This window comes from Aulonocara sp. 'chitande type north' Nkhata Bay, linkage group LG20 (assembly GCF_057382095.1).
Source record: "Aulonocara sp. 'chitande type north' Nkhata Bay isolate Kocher_YH1m ecotype deep benthic linkage group LG20, A_spYH_male_GT1.1, whole genome shotgun sequence".
Taxonomy (NCBI): Eukaryota; Metazoa; Chordata; class Actinopteri; order Cichliformes; family Cichlidae; genus Aulonocara; species Aulonocara sp. 'chitande type north' Nkhata Bay.
This window is the reverse complement of record NC_141363.1, coordinates 12698153-12720958: the sequence shown is the minus strand read 5'-3', so window position 1 is coordinate 12720958 and position 22806 is coordinate 12698153. Positions and strand designations below refer to the sequence as shown.

Genomic DNA, 22806 nt, shown 5'->3' with positions numbered 1-22806 from the left:
CCGATGTCTGAGGGGGTCCGCCACTGGCAGGGAAAGTGGTGGTAGGGGGAGATAGGCCTCCAAACCCTGGAGGGCCTGAGATGTCCCCAGAGAGGTGGCGCCTGACACCCAACCTGACATATAGACACAGACATACAGGCACACACAGATACAAACATCCATTCCCACCCTCATGCTCTCATATGCACTTACTCCACACTCAACCAACGTGGAGACAGACATAAAGAGACGCTGTACACACGATCACACTCCCCAAGCGTACTCTACAAACCGGGTCTAGGTGCCCCCGCCCCTGGAGGGGGGAACTGCACCCAGACCCAGGTGGTGTTTCCCTTTTCCCTGCGGTGGGGGGAGGCAGACCGCCCCGACTCCGCAGCAGCAGGAAGGCTCCACACTCCAGACCGCAGTCGGACGGTCAACTCCTCCTCCTAGTCCTAGCCCCCCTGCTCCAGCAGGTCGCAGAGAACGGGGGTGAGAGAAGACTCCAAACCTCCCTCCACCTGCTCATTGTAGTGTTGATGCATGTGTGTTCTAAGGTGCATTTAAAACCCAGGAGGGCTTGGAGCTACCTGCCAGAGAGCAGCAGGTAAGCACATGGTCCCTCCTGCTAGCCCTCAATGTCTACGTGTATTTAAAATTGAGAGGTGGGCAACGATGCCAGGGGTGGGGTGTACACCCTGATGGTAATATGGACTCCGTGTATCGTGCCCACCCCCAAGATCCTATATGTATGTGTAATGAGAGTGTGAGTAATGTGAATGTCTAAGTTGTGGGATAAAATTGAGGCAGAGGCAGCCAGAAGGGGACAGGGGGGGGGTAGCCTCCTCTGCACCCTGGTGACATACCCCTACTCCAAGGCCCTGCATGTGTGGGTGGTTGTGGTGGAGCGGGAAGAGGGAGGCAGCTGGAGATGGGGAGGGAAGGAAGGGAGGGGCAAGTGACCCCTCCCTGGGGCCAGCTCCCCCGCTGACCCCAGTAGGCACCCCCATACTCCGCGACCCGCCAGGGAAAGGGGGCCCAGGCCCATCCAGACCGGGCCCAGTGCAGCAGCGCCGCCCAGCCCCACAGAGCCCTGGACAGTCCACCCAACCCCACCACAGAGAAAACTGCACCCACCCCACCATCCACTCATCTTCCAGACTACATAAGACAATAAACACCCAGGCTGAGATCTTCCTCCACCTCTCCTGTATCTCCCCCTCCTACAGAGGGAGCTCCTGAGGAGAGGAAAGCTCCTGCAAGATGTGACAATCTCCCCCACCAGTTGAAGAGCCCCCCAGGTGGCTCGACGCACCGGCGGCACCCTGCTCCAGGGCTGGGCCCCCATGCACCCACCCGCCCACAACCCCGGCAACACACCAACCAGGACCCAAGCCCCCGAGGCCCGGTCCGGGTCCCAGCCCAGAGACGGAGCGCCCCCAGAACCTCACGCCCATCCCGGACCCACCCAGGGGCAGCCAGGCTACCAGGTCAGTAACCCACGTCCGTCAGCACAGACCCTCCCCTAGCCCCGCTGCACGCAGCCGCGAGGAAACAGTCACCGGAGAGCCAACAGAGCCCCTAACCGGACATGACCGCTACCCCGGGTTGAGCCCCCCAAGGAAGATGCCTCCGGGGAACCCCCCGACGCCCTAAGCCTGTCCCTACCCCCACACCAATCACAACAGTGAAGGCGGGACCAAACTATGACCCCCCACCCCCACTAGGTGATGGAGCTGATCAAAGGAGCCCAGAGCAATTGATCTGATGTGGTGGCAGAGGCTGTATCAAGACTAATGTAATCTAATAGATAATTTCTATATTGGTTAGAATTAAGATTATTTTTATTTTTCCAGTTCATGAGGACTGTTTTCTTGGCTATGCATAGGGCAGTGAAAACCATATGGGCGATATTCTTTTCTGAAGTGACATTATCTAAGCTGCCCAACAAACACACTAAGGGGGAAGTTGGAATGTTACATTTCAGACACTTCGATAAGTCTTCACATATCTCGCGCCAAAACTTCTGAACTGGTGGACAGAACCAAAGAGCGTGGATATAATTGTCCGGTGAATTGGTTTGGCAGTGTGAGCAGTTGTTGGTAGACGTAAAGCCCATCTTGAACAATTGTTTTGTTTTTGAAAATACTGAATTTAAATGTTAAGTAGTAATGCTACCAGCCTACATGTCTGTAGGCTGGTATCATGCTCCCTGTTAATAAAAAGTTTGATTTGATCATAAAATTAATGTAATTATCATATCAATTACTTAACACTGTTGCCGAAAAGCGCTATATAAATGCAATCCATTATTATTATTATTATTACTTCTGTCTCATTTCTGTGTTAAATATGCTCCTCATGCTTGACTCAGACTTTAGGATCTTTATATACACGTGTACAAGACGTGATTAATGACGTGGGAGAATGTCTCTTTTCAGGAATGTTTGCTGTTATCTTCACTCTGTAATATCCTCCCTGCACTCAGCAGAGACAGCTGACGCACAGACGCTCTTACTGTCTCTTCAAGAAAAATGCATCAGCTGTCTAGTGTGCATTTCAAATTGAACTATAAACAGTTTTTTCATAGATTGTACAACAATGTTGCTGCTCTAACAGAAAACATTTACCTGCTTTGTATAAAATGTTGTGCAAAAGTTTTGAGCCATCCCTCACATTTTCTTGTAAGTTTGATAGTTAACCCAATCATAATGACCTATCAAGCATTCAAGCATAAAAAAGGCCTACATAATTCTAGCACCAACAAAGTGATTCATCAGAAGATATTACCCATCAACCCAGTATCACGGCAAAACATGTAATAGACACGCCGGTACGTCGAGTCCATTTCACACTTTGCCTCTTTAAAACATGAAATGGACACACATGCAGAAGCTGCATCACCAGCAGGGGGACTCAATATGTTTAAAGCAAAGAAGTAAAGAACAAAAAATGTATAAAGTGCACTTCAAGGTCCTTAATCATCAGAAACGACTATAAAGGAAATTTAAAAAAAAATAGGAAAGAAAGCTTGCCTTGAGACCTCACAGTATTGCACAGTATTGTATATGAACAGGTTTATAAAAAGAACACTGTCTGCTATCAGTTAGTGTCTGAGACGTGTAAGGGCCATGGTGATGGGATGTTCTGGGTCTTGATCACACGTCTGTCACTGTTAGTCTTTCTTATTACTGGATAAATATATTTTGAACCTTTTTCTTTTCTGTGTGCTTAGAAATCTGCACCACAGAGTGTGTACTGTAACTAAAGATGTGTAGATAACAAGTTTATATTGGATTACTTTCAACATAATAGCAACAGAGAACAAGGACAGAACTAATGATTTTTTTCCCTCCCTCAAAGAATTTAATTTCTAACTGCGGCTACTTTCTAAGTGCTGTTGCTTTGATACAAATAGTGTGTCCCTGAGGCTCTCGAGTCTCAAGGAAAACAAAACAAACTGTTTTTGAAATGGTGTACATTCTCTACAAATGACCCTGCTGCTTGACAGATTCTTTCTGTGATTCAGGGATTTGATACTCCTAATGTTCATTCACTGGTTCAAACTTGTCATTTACAGCATGCAAACTTCTGCTTCCCACACTGTTTTGTAACCTCATGCTTTAATGTACTGAACAGCACATTTGGTCTTCCAGGAAAAGCTTTTTCTTGTGTTACTGGCAGCACACGACTATAGGAGGAATCTAGGTCGGAAAGAGAATGCGACACACACCCTGCGCCATGCTGTTCACACTTTGATGATACGGTGTTGTTAGTAGTGAAACGAACCACTAACCATCTCTAATCTCTATTCTCAATCTTTAAAGCATGGCTCAGCTGGAAATACTCCAAGACAATGAAGGCACGGACGAACACACAAACAGCAGCGGCAGTACCTGGGGAGAGCAGGCAGATGGCCATCAGCAGCACGTGCTCCTCCTCGTGCAGGTTGAGTTTCTTCAGACCGACTTGGAATTTCACCAGCGGCTCCAACAGCTCCAGAGTGTGACCCGCTGTGAAGGATGACACACACTCACTGTTAGTACATTGTGCTTATGAATGAAAACACACCTGGTCTCTATGTGTATTTCGATTTTGCGGACAGAGAACATCGCTACCTGCCCTTCATGTACGAGTGAATAAGCACAGAGTGTGCGCTTGTGGCTGAAAATACCTGAAATTGAAACCTCACAGTAATGTGCAAGTGTGCGTAAAAAGCCGAGTGTGGGGGATCCTTGTAAGACTGTTATATAAACTGGGAGAAAAATAATCCCAGCTGTGTCACCAGCTTCAACAATTAACACTCTATACCTGGGAGTGTGTAAAGCTATTATTCACCAATGCCTCCAGAGCAGTGACTCAAGAAGAGGAGTCCATGTTTTAAGAGTATATATAACAGATAAGCATGGTCTCTTACACGCTCTGTACACGCTTCTTTAAAAATACATACTGTAAACATGAAATGCAGTCACCGATGCTTTAGTTCTACTGTGCAGCTGCTACATGAATGAGAGGAAACCAACCCTTTGTCACATCGGTGATGCAATACTTAAAGTCAGGTCCTCCACAGCTCCAGGACATGTCTTCCAGACTGAATGACTGGTTTGAACGCAGCATGATGATCTCAATGGCACTTGACTTTAAAAGAGCGATCTGGTCCTCTGCTGTCAGGTCTCTGTACAACACACACAGTTACAGATAAAAGCATGAGTCACACTACACTGGTTCAGTCAGGCACAAGCACTGTCAAATCAGTGAATCTGGACCTGGGACAGAAGAAGAAGGTGTTTTCTTTGGTTTACTTTACTTTTTGAAGCCCTGAGAGAAATAGTGCCTTCATAATGCATTAACCATACAAAGTTATACATGTATAACTTCATGAATAACCCATACAAGAGCAAATAAAATAATAATAGATTATCATAAATTGTGAATTAATCATGGGTAAATATATTTAAAATACAGTTTTAACTGTAAAGTGTTTTGTTTAAAAACAAAAAGCCAAAGAAACAAATAGTGCATGTAGTAAGTTTGGAAATGGGTCAGATTGTACTGTTATATAGCGGTACACGTGCACGGTAACAAACACTGGCTGCAAACAAACTTTACATTTTAATTGATGCAAATTAAGCGTGCTAATAAAAAACCCAAAACTTTCTTGTCCCCAGAATACACATGACCCTGTTCCATCTGACGAGTTCCACTTAACCACCTATATACACAAATAACTGTTCGTCTGTGAGGTAGAGAGATAGTAGAACAAGAAATAAAACAATGTATTTTTAACAGGTACTTTAGCAACAGAGATCTTTGCAAACAGAACTAAAAGTATGTGCATCTGCATTCACTGATGCAAGCAGATGCAAATGTAAGAGAACCACAGACCTTTTATCTACATGTTCATGCCATCACTGCTGAATGAAATCAGATTTTTTTTTCTTTGTTTTTATATACCAAGGATCTAAACACTATTTAAATGTGTCTATAATTATGCCTACAGAAAGAAAAGAAAAAAAGAAAGTTGACAAAGAAATCCCAAACTTCTTCATTTGGGCCTCACAGCATAGACCTTACTTATCCATGATCCATTATTGTTTCCCAAGATGCAGACATGTATGCGTTATGCACACCCATGTGAGAGATACAGTATTCCATGTTTATTCTTCTGTTTCATCGTCTCTGTATGTGCATACATTTACAAATTTATCTCTGCTCTGCATGTATTTATAAAGCTACAGCCTGTTCTGGAGTATTCTTGGAAGAGCATGTTTGTTTGGGGGTTGATAATAGCATCTCGCCTTACTCGGTAATGCCCAGCAAACAACCGGGCCCTTCATGTGGGTGGGGCATCGTCTATGTGCTACCCATTGGATGCACCAGAATTTACAATGCATCGGGAAAGTATTGACAGTGCTTCACCTGTTCTACATTTTATCATGTTAGTCTTATTTCAAAATTAATTAAATTCATGTGCCACCTCAAAACTTTGGTGAAAAGAGCCCATAGTGAAAAAGTGAAGAAAGTTTGCTTGAAATTCTTGCAAATTTAATTTTAAAAATGAAAATATAACATGGATATACTGTAACGAGTCCATAAAAAAACATATCAGAAACTTAGTTAATGGCATTGAGAATAAGATTGCTAGAATATTAGCGGCTTTATGGTATGAGACGTCTAGCAATCAGAGCCCCTCTGAGCCCAGCAATTTTCCTGCTTATCTCTAATTGGATCAGATTAAGCAGTCTGCTTTGTCTCTAAGACATTTCAATTACATTCACAACAAAGTATTCAAATTATATGTTCAGTCAGATTACTGAATAATCTGCCAATCACTTTATTGGTCTCATGTCTATGGAAATGAAATCTATGTGGGAAAAAAGAAACTGAAAATGTTCTTTAGAATCTTCCATAGCCAAATTAGCAGATTCAGTTAATCCGTACATATTGAAAGTTAGAATGGCCAAATTTTTAGCATTTATGTTTATGTTTTCTTAGTGAATCAAATGAGTAATCTACCGAAATAGCTGATCAGCTATTTTATCGGTGCATTGGGACCCACGTAAACCCAAATAAAGCTAACATTATATAGTGTTTAGCAACTGTTGGTAAATTATGGCAAATTAGATGAATCCATCTTTTTAAAAATATTAGTTACAAAAATAACAAAATGCTTTAATGTACTTTCTTGGCAAATCTCATTAGAGGCTTTAATTGGTACCTGAAGCCTGGGATCATCTTGGCAAAGCCTATAACCTTCTGAATGCTGTAGGACACCAGGTCAGCCAGGTGGGGCAGCATGGAAAGTTTTGTGTCCTCTTCACTGGAGTCTGGACTACTTGCGCCATCTTGGTACATCATTAACAGGTTGCTGAAGTTCATTTTGGTGTCCACTGACTCTGCTCAAGGAGGGGATTAGGAGACAAGTTGATAAAGGAGGAAGGGGGGAAAAGGGAACAGGGTGGGGAAGGAAGGGAGGGATTACAAGAAAACATTTAGAACGGACAGAAATAGCAAAGAGCAAGTTACCGGTTACACAGCGGAGATGGCAAGTGAGTTCACCTTGAACCGATGGGTTTAAATAATAAATGCACCAAAGACTTTTAAGTAATTTAATGAAAGGTATTAAGTGTATTCTGTTTGGCCGATATGGCAAAGAAGCAACAAATTCTAAAAAAGACACATGGGTGACACACAGCAGCTCAAGATCAGTACAATCACTACAGCTTCACTGTGGAGCATCAGTGAGTCAGTATGACTAACAGTGGGCACAAGCACCCCTCATATTTCTTGTAACTGCAAATATGAGTATTCCTTTATTGGGTCTGTTTGTTTTCCACAGTGGGTATGATCCAGGAGCTCACTGACAATGCAGCTGGTGTGATACAACCGCAAAATGGAGCTTAGTTATTATTATTTTTAATCAATAGATCTCTTCACAGCTGGGTCCTTGTGTCCTAACCCTGATTGATAAAACACACAAGAGAAGAGGGACCCTTTATTGTCTCACCAAGTGAGTGGTTTAATGAGTCAGACGAGGCATCAGAGAGTGAGTGAAGAGAGGCAGCTCTGCTGGCACTGCGTGTAACCGGGCCTTCGCGTACCGGGGGCTGCAAACACACACGTAAACACAAGCATTAATATTACCCAGTGCTGCTTGGCTTGTTTTCATGGGCTCCAAAAGTCCAAGTAATCACAACACACCACAGGTCTGTGTCACAGGAGCAGGGACTGCTGGAACTGTTCTTTTTCTATTTGAGGTTTTACTCAGAATAGCAGTCGCAATAATAAAGTAATAAAGCTTCACATAATAGAATTAGAAATGTCAGGTTTGCCGCACAGTGTGCATGAACACCGTGTTCTGAAAATTTCCTGTATGTACTGGGGTTACCAAAAAAACAAAGAACAAGCAAAAACAGCCCCTGCCTCACCAGCAGCTGATGTAATCACTGATCACTGAAGAACACTTTGATGAATTTCAATAAAGCCCACGTTTCAACAACAGTGAACTATTAAACAGCTAACCTGGTCGGCACACATGGCACAACACTGTTGCTCTATTAGCTCTATTTTTGTATATAAAACAGTGACATTACCAAAAAGTACCAAAATCATGTTCTCAAATTCTCATTACTCATTCAAAAATATTTGCTTCATTGTTACTTATAATTATTTTCTGTGAAAAATATGCATAAGTGGAAACTGTGATTAAAGTATGTCACCTCACATATACATGTCCAGCTCAAGTCAGTGTAATTGTGTAAGAGTTAACGCTCAGTAATAATGAATGGGGCTTGCTGTGGTGTTAACACATTGCAGCAATTCCTGATGTTTTACTGCAGACAAATTTAATCTAATCATATTCATTAGGCACAAAGTAAAAGACAGATCTGATTCCATGCTTTCATCCTGTGTGTACCAGGTCATGACACATGACACCTGGTACACCCATAGTCATTTGGAAAACAAAATGAATTTGCTCCACTAATCATAAAGTGAGCTGTCACTGTCCTAGTAGGGCCTGCTGTGGTTTTACCCTGTATGGTCGTGGGTAAGGTGCTAGCCTTTTTGTACAGCTGACTCTACTCAGCAATTAAGACCAGAGAATAGAGAGCGCTAGTGCAGGGGTGTCAAACATAAGGCCTCCGGACCAGAGTCAGCCCAGCAAAGACTCCAGTCAGACCCACTGGAAGGCTGGAAAACGTGAAAGAGGGGCATACATTTTTGGACTTTTAACTGTAAGTTTTACAGTTTCTCCTCCCCCATGGTCGTTCATGCTAAATCAACTGAACTAAGTAGTACATAAACAATTACATGACAGAAATGTTTCTGTCATTAACCATCTATAGAAATATAGAAACTTTATGTTTTAGAAATACAGGAGACTCTGGGCAGTGAGCTACTTTTTTCTGTAATTTTGCACATTTTTCATGTCGAAACCTGAGACATGCAGTTAAAATTGCACATCTCAGTGATTTCATGTGTAGTTAAACATATTTGCACTGAAAGAGAGGAGATTTTCCTTTATCCCATCTTAAGGTCAAACTGGGCTTTATGTGGCCCATGACGCCAGAGAGGCTTTTGTTATGTTTTCTTTCTTTTGAAGGCGATAGCAGCTCGTCCATCTCTTTAAGTTTAATTATTCATTTTTTAAAACTTTAACAATTTTCCTTCCATGTCTCTTTTTTTCAAACCGGACACTTTTTACTTTCCCACACCCCTTGGACTTTTTCAGGAGAACTTAACAAGTGGGGGCTTGTCTCAGATTTTAACCCAGGACCTCTGGCAGGTGTGAAGAAAGAAAGTAACTTTTCACAGGACTAACCCTAAAGCGTGTGAAGTCAGAATAGGAGGCATCGTAGGTCTTGTGGTGAGCTTCCACCAGGCAGGAGATGATCCGAGCCTGTTCCTCATTCAGCCGGGGCCTCATGGCCTCTCGGGCTGCCTCCTCCTCTTTTCTCTTCGTTATCATGTCCCTTTTCCGTTGAACCTCTTCATCTGTCAGTATGACTGCAATGGAAGATAGAATAAAAGACACATCAAAACATTTTACAAAGAAATTATGAAAAAGAAGCAAAATCAAGTTAGGAGTTAAAGGAAAGCAATTCCTGTGTGGTACCTTAGATAATAGTTAAGGCATCATTACCAACTTTCATAGATGAAATCTGAGAAAGTCAGCAATAAAAGTAGCTAAGGGCGATGTAATGTAAGCCCCAAATATTTCCATCCCAGGTTACATTACCATTGCATCGCTTCAAGTTGGCAAGCAGAAGAGCCTGTCATGTCTCCTGTCTTTTCATTCAGATGATGCGGTTAATGTTAGATATTTAAGTGCCTTTTTCCTTATTCATGCTGCCCGACAGAAGCCTTACATTGCTTTCTAATCAGAGACTATCAAAACATATTATTTACTACAGATTGCCGCTGACCTGCATTTGTCTGCTTTGGATTTTAAATATGATATACAATGACAGATGGCCGTGAATCCTCTGACAAAATCTGATCCCTTTGACTAGGCAAACCATGATAGATGGCGCTGATAAAATTGTATTAGAAAAAAAGATCACTGTCAACATTTCCTGAAGTGGCTAATCTCTGGTTTTACATTACAATAAAATGGTCCTGCCACAAGGGATTCATAAATACCATATTTGATACATGGGTTTTGTGAGTTTATGTAACATCTTGTCAGAAGTTTTTTTCACCCCTAAAAAAACCCATAAATGAATCGCAAAATAACACATTGCCGTAAATTACACAAAAATGCCAGCAATGGTAGCAAAAATGATACAAATTAAACTGATCATTAATTTCTTTTTTTTAAATTAAACAAAAGGTTCAATAAACACTCCAGTTTCAGTTTCTCTTTTAAATGAGCATCTGGATATTTGTCGAATTGAAGGGGCACCTGATTGTAATTTAAATTATTGAAGATAACGTTTTCAGAAATGCTAAAAATACTGGTAAATATTTTTACAGTTAGTATTTATGTTATCTGAAGTTGGAGCCCATGGGTCACTGTAGTCACTGCTGAAGCATTCCACTGACCTATGAATGCCTTGGCCCATATTATACCTTTGACTCTGCGCCATAGTAAACGATTACCCATGAAGAGCTCAACTGGGCAGACAGACAGTGTGATTGCCAGACAGGCTGCGACTGCCAAGAAGAGACAGACTGTCATGGCTGAAGCCCAAAAAGATGAAGCTGCAATCTGACAGCTACAGAAAAACTGTTTTGTTTACGTTTTATGCACAATTAATTTAGTCTAATCACATTATGCTGTTTTTTTTTTTAAATTGTTTAGTATTTATAGCATGTGCAATTTTTAAAAGACAGGGAACTTTTGTAATTCAGCTGTAGCCTTTCTAATTTTAAATACATCTTTGGATCAAAGGTACAAGGATAGCAAATATTTATGTACTTTAGAGCTTAAGAGACCAATTATATGTCATGGCTGACTGTAAATTAAATAGAACTCAGAAAACACACACTTCATCTTGAATACTGGTTGTTTCCCTGGAAGTTGTAAACAACTAATTTTAAAGTGAACTTTCTGTAATTGCACCCTGGACTGCAACCACAGAAGCAGCGTTACATAATCAAATGATTGGGTGATGCAGAGACCAACGACAACAACAAATACTACTACTTGAGGCTTAAAAAGGCAATTCAATAAGCTTGACTGCTTAGCTAACTAGGTTTTACTAGGCTTTCATCTCTTTTAACTGACTGTAATTAATTAGGCTTTGGCTACACTCCGGTGTCCATCCAGTCACAAGCCAGGACTGTCTTGAACCACTCCTTGTGGTGAAGACATCCAAATAACTCAATCGTGAATGGGCACAATTTGGTCAAGTTTGGCACCAGCCGTCAAAGAAGCTATTCTAAAGCCCAGAACATGATTGAACCGGTTTCCAGCCAAGTTTGAGCACTGGATGGAATCATTAAGGCTTTCCACAAAAAACAACCAACCATCAAAGGAACATCTTGACCACCCCACAGCACTTGGCAGGCAGCAGCAGTTTACCAAAAGAAAGTTTGCTGTTTGTAAAGTCAGTGATTGGATGTGGTGAAGTGCCCAGAGTGGCAGAGGAGAGCAAAGAGAGAAAGGCTGAAAGAAAGAAAGGCAAACTGTGATGGGGGCAATTAATTAAAATCCAACAAGTTTTGGTCAACACCGGTCCTGTTCCCTGGCAATAAGCGAGCAGCAGAGTGCCCCTGTGGTGGAGGCCCAGAGGTTCCCAGCAGGCTTATTCATAAACCAGCCAACCAACCACTTAAACACAATTGAGACTTCTAATACTCCAATTTGGTGAGATATATGTAGAGCTGGGCGATATGAGATTTTTTCATATCACGATATGTTTTTTTCATTTCAGTCGATAACGATATCTATCACGATATAAGCCAAATAACTATATTTGTAAGATTTAAATGTGCCGTTGCTCACAAGTAAAATGTGAAATAATCAGCAGCTTGTTTTTATTTAAATATTTATTTCCCATAATAAGTTCAACAGGGTAGATGTACTTAAGGAACATGAGACTTTTTCAGATAAATAAAGGCAAATATTGCAAACTACACAAAAGGCAGCCGCTAAAGCGTTTAAGTTTCAAAATAGAACAAACGAAACAGACTAAACTGTCAATTCCACTTAGAAACAAAATATTAATTCTAAAAATAAATCTTAGTTTGTTTTACAGAAGATCAGACAAAACTGACTAACTTTTGTCAATATCAAATAAACTGAGAACTAAAAGGAAATTCTCAATCTCTCCTTGTTGTATAGCTTAGCTTTTCAAACAGTTTTAACAGTTACTTTAGTCTGACAAAAGCCGAATGACGAATTAGCGCTTCCAGTCAGAGACTGAGGCTACGTCCACACGTACACGGGTATTTTTGAAAACGGAGATTTTCCGTTTTCGTTTTAAAAAATAATCCCGTCCACACATAAAGGCAGAAATGAAGGAAAACGCTGCTATGAACATGCCAAAGCAGCAGGTGGCGCTAGATTCCTAACCGTGCAGAAATGTTGGCCAATCAGAAGTCTAGAAGCCTCGGTGGGAAAAAGTAAACAAAGCTGCGGCATAGAAGCAGACCCGAGTCGTATGTGTGGACGGACAGTAACTGTGTGTATATGTAAGCATTTAAACACTGCAGAGAGTAGAATTAACAGTAACAGTATTGTAGAAATTCATTTCACCGAAACAATAACGTGGCGCACAGTGTGACGCATGCACCAGTTTATTGTATTTCCAGACTTGCTTTCGGCACAATTTACAGTGCACCCTACTCTGTTTTTTGTCAGACTTGAAATAGCCGAAATACCTTCACACTACGGAACTTCTATGGCTCTTCCGTTCGACAATCTCTCCGGCATTGGAACCATCATCTGTTTTCTCTTCGGTCACGCTCGGTTGATTTTTCTAGTCGGCACACTCATTTCCTCCATTACGTGCTGGCTCCATTACCCGCTGGCTGCTTCCCAAACAAACACACGTGCGGCTTGGCACTTGTGCTGTATGCAACAAGTCACGCGACGTGACGCTGCGGCTGTGATTGGTTCGGCTCTGCGCTACTTAATTTGGATTGGCTGACCTTTTTTTTTTTTTTTTTTTTTTTAAGAGGACAAGAGCGGCGAGGTCTATCGCGATAGCTTAATTTCTCTATCGAGTAAAAGTTATATCGCGATACATATCGTTATCGTTCTATCGCCCAGCTCTAGATATATGTCAAGGTGGTTCTGGTGACCAATACTGTTGCAGCACTTACTGCACTTACTATTTAGAGAGGAAATAGCCCATTAGATTCATGACGATGAAGCTGGGAGATCAAGCTTTTAGTTTTGGATCCACACCATTTCCCTCTGTTTAACATGTTTGGTCCACAAAGTGAGCATCTGGCAATTCTGGTTACATCGAACAAGAGTAAAGGTTGTCAAAAGGACAGAATACAAAAACATTAGAGAAAGGGTGAAGAATTTAAATTAGGGAACTGATGGGCTTGGCAACAGCAGGCGAGAATCCAGCCACCTAAACGGTAAAATGTTTCAGAAATTCTCCTTAACTTCTAATCCTGTTACAAATAAGCACCCACCCAAGGATAAGCACACAAAAATACACAAACACTGCAAGTATTATGACACACACACACAGGCGTGGGGGAGGGGTGTCCTGGCATCCACCTAACCTCTGTCAAATAAGGACAGCATAAGGGTGTTTACTATGAACTCAGCTGGCACAAATACCAGAGGGCAAACACACACACGGAGTTCTAATCTGAATGGCGGTGAAGCTTAGACAAAGCCGTCAGAATAAAGAGGATAGAATACAGAGACAGAAACACATACACACCAACACTGATGCTAACTGAACTGTGTGAATGAAAAGACTCGTTCAAATTCATTTATTACATGTTATCCTCAAAAACAAAAGAAAAAAAACCCCAAAAAAATCCTGAAACCTAATCCTTATGTTATTTTATTTCCATGGAAATAAAAGCTGACAAAGACATATTATTTTTTTATGAAAATACTTTTGAGTCAGAAGTTTTAACGCAACCGCAGCGAGGCCGCCTGATGAAATAAATCACAAACAGCTGGGATTGGCGCATAAGAACCGCATGGAGATATATGCACAGAACGAGTTATCAGAGTTATCTTCTTTGTCATACAAGCAAAATTACCCTAAAAACAATGCTTTGAAAACTACTACGAGCACTTGTTTGTTCTCCTTTATCAACTCGACATATCACTTTAAATAAATAAAAAATAAATAAATGTTTGAGTAGATAGAATGCTGTATCTGGCTCTGTGTTGGGATCAGTTTGAATTTTCAGTAATCTGCGGGTATGTTATCACAACAAAGACACATCAGTAAAGATAACTGTACTCTTTTATAACTGGAGGTACACACAGCAGTCCATATACACTTTGATCTTATCTTCTACAGGGTGGGCCATTTATATGGATAAACCGTAATAACATGGGAATGGTTGGTGATATTAAAGTCCTGTTTGTGGCACATTAGTATATGTGAGGGGGCAAACTCCTCAAGATGGGTGGTGACCATGGTGGCCATTTAGAAGTCGGCCATCTTGGATACAACTTTTGTTTTTTCAATAGGAAGAGGACCATGTGACACATCAAACTTATTGGTAATGTCACAAGAAAAACAATGGTGTGCTTGGTTTCAACATAACTTTATTCTCTGATGTAGAAACTTGTAAATAACTCAAGAAAGAAGCCAACTGTATGTATGTTGCTGAAGCTCCAAGGTGCATACACTACGTAATTTTTATTCAATTCAATTTTATTTGTATAGCGCCAAGTCACGACAACAGTTGCCTCAAGGTGCTTTATATTTCAAGGTAGACCCTACAATAATACATACAGAGAAAACCCAACAATCATATGACCCCCTATGAGCAAGCACTTTAGCGACAGCAGGAAGGAAAAACTCCCTTTTAACAGGAAGAAACCTCCTGCAAAACCAGGCTCAGGGAGGGGTGGTCAGCTGCAGTGACCAGTTGGGGTGAGAGAAGGAAGACAGGATTTTATATTGTACAATACTGCATGCATTTTTGCATGCACTCTTGTACATGTTATCTATTGATAATATATTAATATTTTTAACAGTTACTCTATTCACAGAATGCTAATAATCTGACTCGATTCAGTCGTGTGAACTGGGCTTTAGTGTCAAGCTTGCTAGCATACAGTCCTGCTACATTTCTTTTCAGTGTCAATGACACAATTGCAGTTGGTATTAATACGTCTCTTCTATAACAGATTTATCATTACCAAAGATCTGAGGCTTTAACATAGCATACAACGGATATTTATTTGGAAAAATTGCTTCGCAGGCACAATAGAGACAAGCAGAGCAGCTGTAATTCCCAGTAGTGAATACAGTGGGCTGCGTTTTCCCCACAAACCTGTGTATAAGCTCTGACAAAGAGACCATTTTATCCACATAAGAGTCCCTGTCGCTCTCTAACTTCTCGCTCTCTCTTCGCTCTTCTTTCATCAGACACAAACAGACACTGCAGTGTAGTATGTCTATTTATGGTGAACACGGTGGCAATCACCAGTCTGAATTGTGCCCTCTTACACACACACACACACACACACACACACACACACACACACACACACACACACACACACACACACACACAGTCTTTTTGTGAATGAAATGGAAGCTCAACAATTCTGTCTCTTTGAAGAAAGCGAGCCATTGTTGAAAAGTTCTTTAACCCCTCCTGGCTTCCTTCCTTCTTTCCTTCTTTCCCCCCTTCCTTCCTTCCCACTTGCTCTCTTATTTACCTCTTGTCATCTACAACTTGTTACAATTATGCTCATGCAGTGATGCTGGCGGTACTTTCTATTACTATATAGTTAGTTTTAATGTGACTGAAATGCACACTGGCTTGTAACATTAAAGTCCCTATTTTTCATTTAAATAAGTTGGATGCAGGACCGTTGATGTAAGCACTGTATAATATGATCATTTGTAAACATGCAAAATAACTATGGTAGCCACTGCGCATCAAATGCTATTTTGTGTTAACAAAAGGTGAGGTGATGGCTCATTTTCCCTTGACAGCACCTTCTTCTTGTGTTACACCCAGGCCTGCTGCTGCATGCATAACCAACACAGTTAAATGCAGAACACTATCAAACTGAAAATATAAGACAATATTACTTCAGTAACTGATTACAATGCTTTAATCCTACCAACTAAACTTCACTAACTACAGAAGCCCTAATCTGGAAGGCTATAAGGAGAATTAACAACATTATTAAGTTCAGCAACAATCTGACCCACAACTGAGTTTGCCACATGGTGCAAACCTTATGATATCTACTTCCTATAAATTTGATCAATTTACACCAAAACCATTTATGCTATTGGCTGATTTTCCATCCCAGCTACAGAAATAAAATAATTATTACAGCTCAATTGTCTTTTGTGCAGCGGTGGCCTTGGTTTCTAATTTAAGCAGTGACACAGAAGCAGCATCAGACCAGCTGCTCAGTATCTCAGATACGAACATGAATATTACATCAAAGGTAAGTCAAGCAGGAGCAAAGCTGTTAATGCTTGCTTTAATATCAGCCTCAGTATCACTCTGCAAAGGCATATATCAAAGTCCAGCACAAACATCAAATAATAGCATGATTTTTAATCATAATCGTGATCTTGAAGCTATCGTAATTTTTCCATCTATAGTCATATAATTTATAATAATGTAATTTATAAAAATAATATTATTTCAGTGTATCTTACTGAAATAAAAAAGTGCTTTGTCTATATGCCCATTTGTTTATATGCTTTGTCCTCATTAACAAAGCATATATTCAACCCCACAGTTGAATATATAAACCAGCAGGTTTCACTCTGATACCCAGCCCAGTAACTTACAACTAATCATTAAAAAAAAAGGATCACTTACATACAAGATACTTTAGTCATGTTTTACATGTCAAGCAATGGCATCAACAACATAAGTGCTGTTAGACTATTAGAGGTCATAAATATCAACTTACACTCTTTCATCATGCCGATGTCAATGCAGCGTTTAAGACGACAGGCCTGGCAGTGACGCCGGTTGTCCTTAGTGATGGTGCAGCTCCCGTTAAATGGACAGGTGAAGGAAGCTTTACGTTTCATGCTGCGCCTATGAAGAGCCACAAAGAATCAGTTACTCATTTGGGATCATTTATTATTTATAACATAAGCGATATACTACTAAAAACAGGCATTTCTGGTGATAACCCAGCAACAGATGAACTGTACATACTACTGAAATGTAGACATCCAAAATTTTAAAGTTAAAAAGAGAAGGCCTAAACCAAAAGATTAAATCCATTTTATACTGTACAGATATACTCTGTGGTGCCAAAAACATGATTTGCTGGGACATGAATAAAAAAAAAAATCCTTTTAGTTTCACAACATTTCTGAAACTGGGACATTTGGTCTCTTAAGTCGTGTGGGTTACATACTTCTGTGATGAGATTAAGATCTGAGTTTGAAGACAAAGATAAGAAACACAATACAGATGAATTGAGTTGTTTCCGAGCAGTTTTTGTGGTTTGGTGTGGCACCTTGTGGGGAAGCCACAGCTTGTGTAACAATGGGTGTTGGTTAGCAACAGTGTTTAAGTGGGTGGTGCGCAACAAAGTAACATCCACATAAATACCAACAGGCAACGTTTTCCATTGTAACAAGACGGTCATTTACTTCAGCTGTCAGTGATTTTCACACTGTGGCTGAATAGTATACATACATTAAAATATCACTGTTTGAGTAATGGGTAAGAAAAAGGAGAAGAGAGATGAGGAAGAAAATGAAAAATAACAGGACTGTGGTGAACACTGAATAATTTATAATCTTCTGAAAGCACTGCAATCGTTGTCATGCAGCCAGGCAGAAACAGACAAACTGTACCTCAGTGTCAACAATAATGCACTCTTCATTAACATGCAGGCAGTAATATCTACAGTTATGATGTAAACTCAGATTGGCAATGTTCAATAAACAGAATGATCATTTTCTTTTCCCATAAGCTATTGAATATACAACTTCATTTATTTTAAACTAGCAAGACCCAGAAGTATACAACAGAAGGTCCCTTTGCTGTTTGAAAGTAAAAACATAACAGCTTTTATTTCTTATCTCAAACTTTTTATTTCTAAGTTTCACTATTTTAACTTGATTAATGGTCCTTTTGGCAGAAATGTGCAAACAACATTATTAAGGGGGCAAACAAACCCCCAAACCAGAGACTGAAATACCCAGCAGGATGTATTCACATTGCCTGGACCCAGAAACACCCTACACTCAGCAGAAACATACACCAAAACGCAAAACAGACAACATGCAAAAACATCAACTGAAGTATGAAACTCACCTGAAGAACCCTTTGCAGCCCTCACAGGTCATGGCATTGAAGTGGAAGCCGGTGGCCTTGTCCCCGCAGACGCCACAGATCCTGGGGGCATTGCGATCGAACTCCTCCGGCCCGACCACTGACGTCGTCACCGTCATGGGCTCCATCACTAAGGAGAAAAGGGAAAAGACAGTAGAGGTTACCACTGCGGCTCCATGCTGTCTTGGTCACAAAAATTCAAAAAGACATTAAAGTCAGCATAAATACTCTAAGCACAGATCCATAAAAAAGCCAACCTCAAATAAGCTTAAAAATCTCTTTGCCTGTGTCTTCTGTGGGAGTCTTTGACTGTGTGCTCGACAGAGAGGTGAAGTGTGTATTTTTCTCTCTTATACAAACAGGTGTTGGGTTATTAGCATATTTAGCAAAAGGCATTGACAGTCACACTCTGCATTGTGCAGCTATTGGCTGAATGAGTCTGCAGGGACAGCCACAGCCACAGCCACACACACACACACACACACACACACACACACACACACACACACACACACACACGCGCCTCAAGAATTTTCAAATTACTGTGTTAATGGCAAAAAGAATTAATGACAGAACAGCGTACATTTGAAGAGGCTGTGAAAAGACTGATGCATTTAATACTGCCAAGATGAAACATTCTCTGCCATCGGAATTTTTCCAGCACATCCACCATCTGGCTTTCCTCTGAGAGATATGCAGGAGTAGTGTAACAAAAAGTTACTGGCAACTGTGACCAAAATAATACCAGCAACAGTCTTTTTTTTTCTCCAAATGCAACTTTGTCTAAAGTCTGACTAAGACCAAGACTTTCTGGACGACAGTGCCTCTATTTATAGATTTTGTGGGGTGGATGATTTTAAAATGATAGACACCAAATCTCCCCCCTTATGAACCAGCATGTAAACTAGCACAATTGCCCACAATCATCACGAAAACACCATTTAAAGCAAAAATGTTTGGAGGAATGGTGCTCCACCCATCACCGTATGGGTTTCCAGAGATTTGAAGAATCAATGACAAGAATCACTAAAGCTGTTTTTGTGGCCCACTAACTTAATAAATCGCTTGATGTTTTTCATTTAATTTAATTCCCCATTCATCTGTGCATTGATTAAAGTATTGTATTTTCATCAAGTCAACTCATTTGGCTTAATGGTTAATATTTCTTTTTCTCTTTGTGTTAAAAAGATGTCAATTTTATTTATTCACTGTTTTCGCAGTGCACATATGACAAACACCCCGCTACTTATGCAAGTCTTAAAAAGCATTAAAACAGAACATAAACTTTTTACCGCCTTTCATGTTCATTCTATGACATGTTTATTGCGCCTTTAGACTCAAATTGAATTTCTCTTTAAACTTTTTATGATTCTGTCTTCACTGTCTTTGTCCCCTTGTGTTGCCTATGTAATAATCGTATAGATAGTGGTGTTGACTTCCAAGAGTAAAATTTGAAACATGTTGAAATTAATTTGATTTTTAAGAATAAAGTTCTTGAAAAAAGTGAAACAAAACTGTAGAAAATACAAGGAAAAAAACAAAGATGGAGATTTCAATGTGACATATAAATGAGTAGTGTGTTGGAGCCTGCTGATAAACAGCACTACAGAGGGGGAGGTCAAGTTAGGGGAAGACAACAAAATGAGGACAAAGAGAGGAGGGGGCTGCATGCACTGAAGTAAGGAGCAGCAGGAGTCACGTGGCTGCAGAATATAGCCGGGGAGGAGCTGACGTTCATAGAAGTAGAAGCTGTAACACCAGTTCCCAGGAAAACATAAACCCACAGACACGTGAGCTGGGAGCTTCTGGCTGTGAAGGCATCACTCCACTTACCCAGAATACACTGTAGTGGGAGTGCAGGTCACACACCAGCAAACATACAAACATACTTAATACTGAAGGAATATTACTTTAACACACGTTCACCATCTAAACCTGGCTCGTATGTATCGGTGTTTACATATCAGTGATTTCCTCTAACAGTGCGTGTGCATGTGTGTTGGGGTGGTTGGATAGGACAGATCTGCACACACACATACACACAAACACACACACAGACACAAGACCTCCACCATTAGTCATCCTGTCACAAAAACAGCTTTGTTTACTGATGTAGCAGCAGGTGAATAATGAAATAATTAGAGAAGGTAAAGCAGGGAGACAGTGTGTCAAACCTCTCAACAGATCTAAAAAACAAAAAACACCATAACAACCCGCACTTTCATTAATAGCGCTGATTAACAACAATGCGATTCAGCCGCAGGTATGTAATTAACAACTCAAACGGTACTTCTCCTTTAAACACTTTCCCCCTTTTGTGTTTTCTCTCGTTTGTCATTTGTAACACTGCTTAATAACTGTCATTTTATTTATTCACAGCGAGCATGATTAGCTGATAGAGATGACAGCCCTTTTTTCTTCTTTTTTCTCTTGTCCCTCTCCTTTTTTCTTTCTTTCTTTTTTTTTTTACCTGGCAGGTTATTCAGTCTCTCCTCTTGTCTAATCCTGTTACTGAAACCACCTTAATCTCATCATCATTATCTTTCCTTTAAAACAGCAGTTAGATCTGCAAATCACTTTTTCCACAAATCTGGAATCATACTTGAAATGTGTGATAACTAAGATCAGCATAATTGATGGAATAGTGCTACCGCAGTCTGCCAGAAGTCTTTGTGCTTTGTTTGGATTCATTTTAGCAATTTTCAGGGTTTTGCACGCTTACTGGTTTAAACATTTGATAAACATTTACACCCCTAAAACAAACTGAACTGGATTAAGGGAGCTAACACAGGCAATATTTCTGGACAAAACAGTTCAGCTGTGAATAATGGATTCTAACTATGAATACAATTTTGCCATGTTGCCTTAACCCCCCCCCCACACACACACAAAGACATTTTACAATAGCACTGAATATAATATAGCATTTTTGTAAAGAAATATATGAATGTGAATATCTGACTCAGTCACCTCATATTATTTTTATACCTCAGTTACTTTATATTTCTTACTATTTATATTCAAACTACCAAGACATAGAATGAATAATGTCTTCCATGTATAAGTGAATCTATGCTGTTTTTGAAACGAAAGCCCACCCCTGCTCACCACACTATTAGAGCCGTGTGACTCCCATCTCACTGTAAATACTCAGTAACAGAATTCAATGGTAAATCAAATGTGTACCAAACAATCATTTTACTAAATGTTATCCAGAAGAGTCATTAAAATTTCATGTCCCGGGTGTGTACATACATAGACTGAGGCATGAAAATAAACCAAAAAAGGTCTGATCTTATTTATGCATCACAGCATCTTGAATTTAATGACTTAAATAAAACAGAAAGACGCGAACAGGACACCAGTTCTAGAATCTCACTGTTCTTTTAAGGACTTCTCAAGTATATAAATATATAGGAATATAAGCCAATTTACATTGTTTGTGGCTTCTTTTCCCCCCCTTCTTTTTTGTAATTAACACTCCAGCATCAGCTGTAAAAACACATCCACAATGCCTCTGAGGGCCATACAGATGACATCTAATGTCAACAGATGAAATATGTAGTGAGGGGGGATAAACAGGCTAGATTACAGTAGCTGTTTATGCTGATGCTGATGCAATTATCCTCTGTGAAGCAGTGGGCAGTGCAGCTGAGAGCCATCTAGTCTTGTTAAAAATTCAGCAATCCCCTCATCGTATGTAAAAACTAGTTTCACAAAGCAGGCTTTAAAATCCCATAGCAGTGCATCGTACAGAACAAACACTCACCAAGAGGACATTTAAAATTCTTTACCGAATCACTACTTTGTGCTTGCTCATAACATAAAATACACTGAAGCTTTTTCAAAAGCGGCAGTGCCACACAGCTTTTAAAAACAACATCTATTAAAGACGCAGGCAGTAAAGGTCAGCGCTGCAGTACACCTGTGGTGATTACATGAGGGTGTTTGCTTCCAGTTGTAAAACCACATTTTAGTCATTTTTGATTACTTTATTAATTATGCACCTCAATGCACTTACCCTGATTTATAACTATTTCTAAAAATGGTTTTTACAGCCTATGATGTTAACACATATGAGAAGAAAAGAATTATTTTACCTGTGAAATGGATGAAAGAAAAAAACAACTAAAAGAGCTATGAGTGATGATAAAACTGAAGACCAATAAATACAACCTCTTGCGTAGGAAAACACTCTACTGGAATAAAGCCCGCCCACAACAGTTCACCACAGGGTGGGTACGGTTTTTCTTTTACTCCAGCTTCCCTTCTATCATAAATCACATTTTCTACTTAGACAGATCTTTATATCCTACATGCTGCTAAAACAGCAAGACCACATGGTTGTGGTGGAAGAAACAGAAATGTGCCACATTCCCTGAAAAAATGGGC

The 22806-nt window shown here is 40.4% G+C and overlaps 2 protein-coding genes across 2 annotated transcripts in view; one reads left to right on the top strand and one right to left on the bottom strand.

Moving 5' to 3' along the window:
- LOC147305275 (uncharacterized) overlaps nucleotides 1-3903 on the top strand; it is a 64324-nt gene extending 60421 nt beyond the window's left edge. The window contains exon 4 of the mRNA XM_086278579.1: nucleotides 3807-3903. Within this exon, the coding sequence (XP_086134705.1) occupies nucleotides 3807-3839 (33 nt within the window). The 3' untranslated portion in view covers nucleotides 3840-3903. The remainder of the gene's footprint in view (nucleotides 1-3806) is intronic.
- The window catches only part of LOC147305274 (vitamin D3 receptor A), an 84534-nt gene that overhangs the window by 10007 nt on the left and 51721 nt on the right, over nucleotides 1-22806 (bottom strand). Inside the window, exons 3-9 of the mRNA XM_086278577.1 lie at nucleotides 18397-18544; nucleotides 17030-17160; nucleotides 9302-9486; nucleotides 7487-7586; nucleotides 6698-6875; nucleotides 4503-4654; nucleotides 3876-3992 (exon numbers count right to left, since the gene is read on the bottom strand). Coding sequence (XP_086134703.1) covers nucleotides 3876-3992; nucleotides 4503-4654; nucleotides 6698-6875; nucleotides 7487-7586; nucleotides 9302-9486; nucleotides 17030-17160; nucleotides 18397-18542 — 1009 coding nt within the window. The 5' untranslated portion in view covers nucleotides 18543-18544. The remainder of the gene's footprint in view (nucleotides 1-3875; nucleotides 3993-4502; nucleotides 4655-6697; nucleotides 6876-7486; nucleotides 7587-9301; nucleotides 9487-17029; nucleotides 17161-18396; nucleotides 18545-22806) is intronic.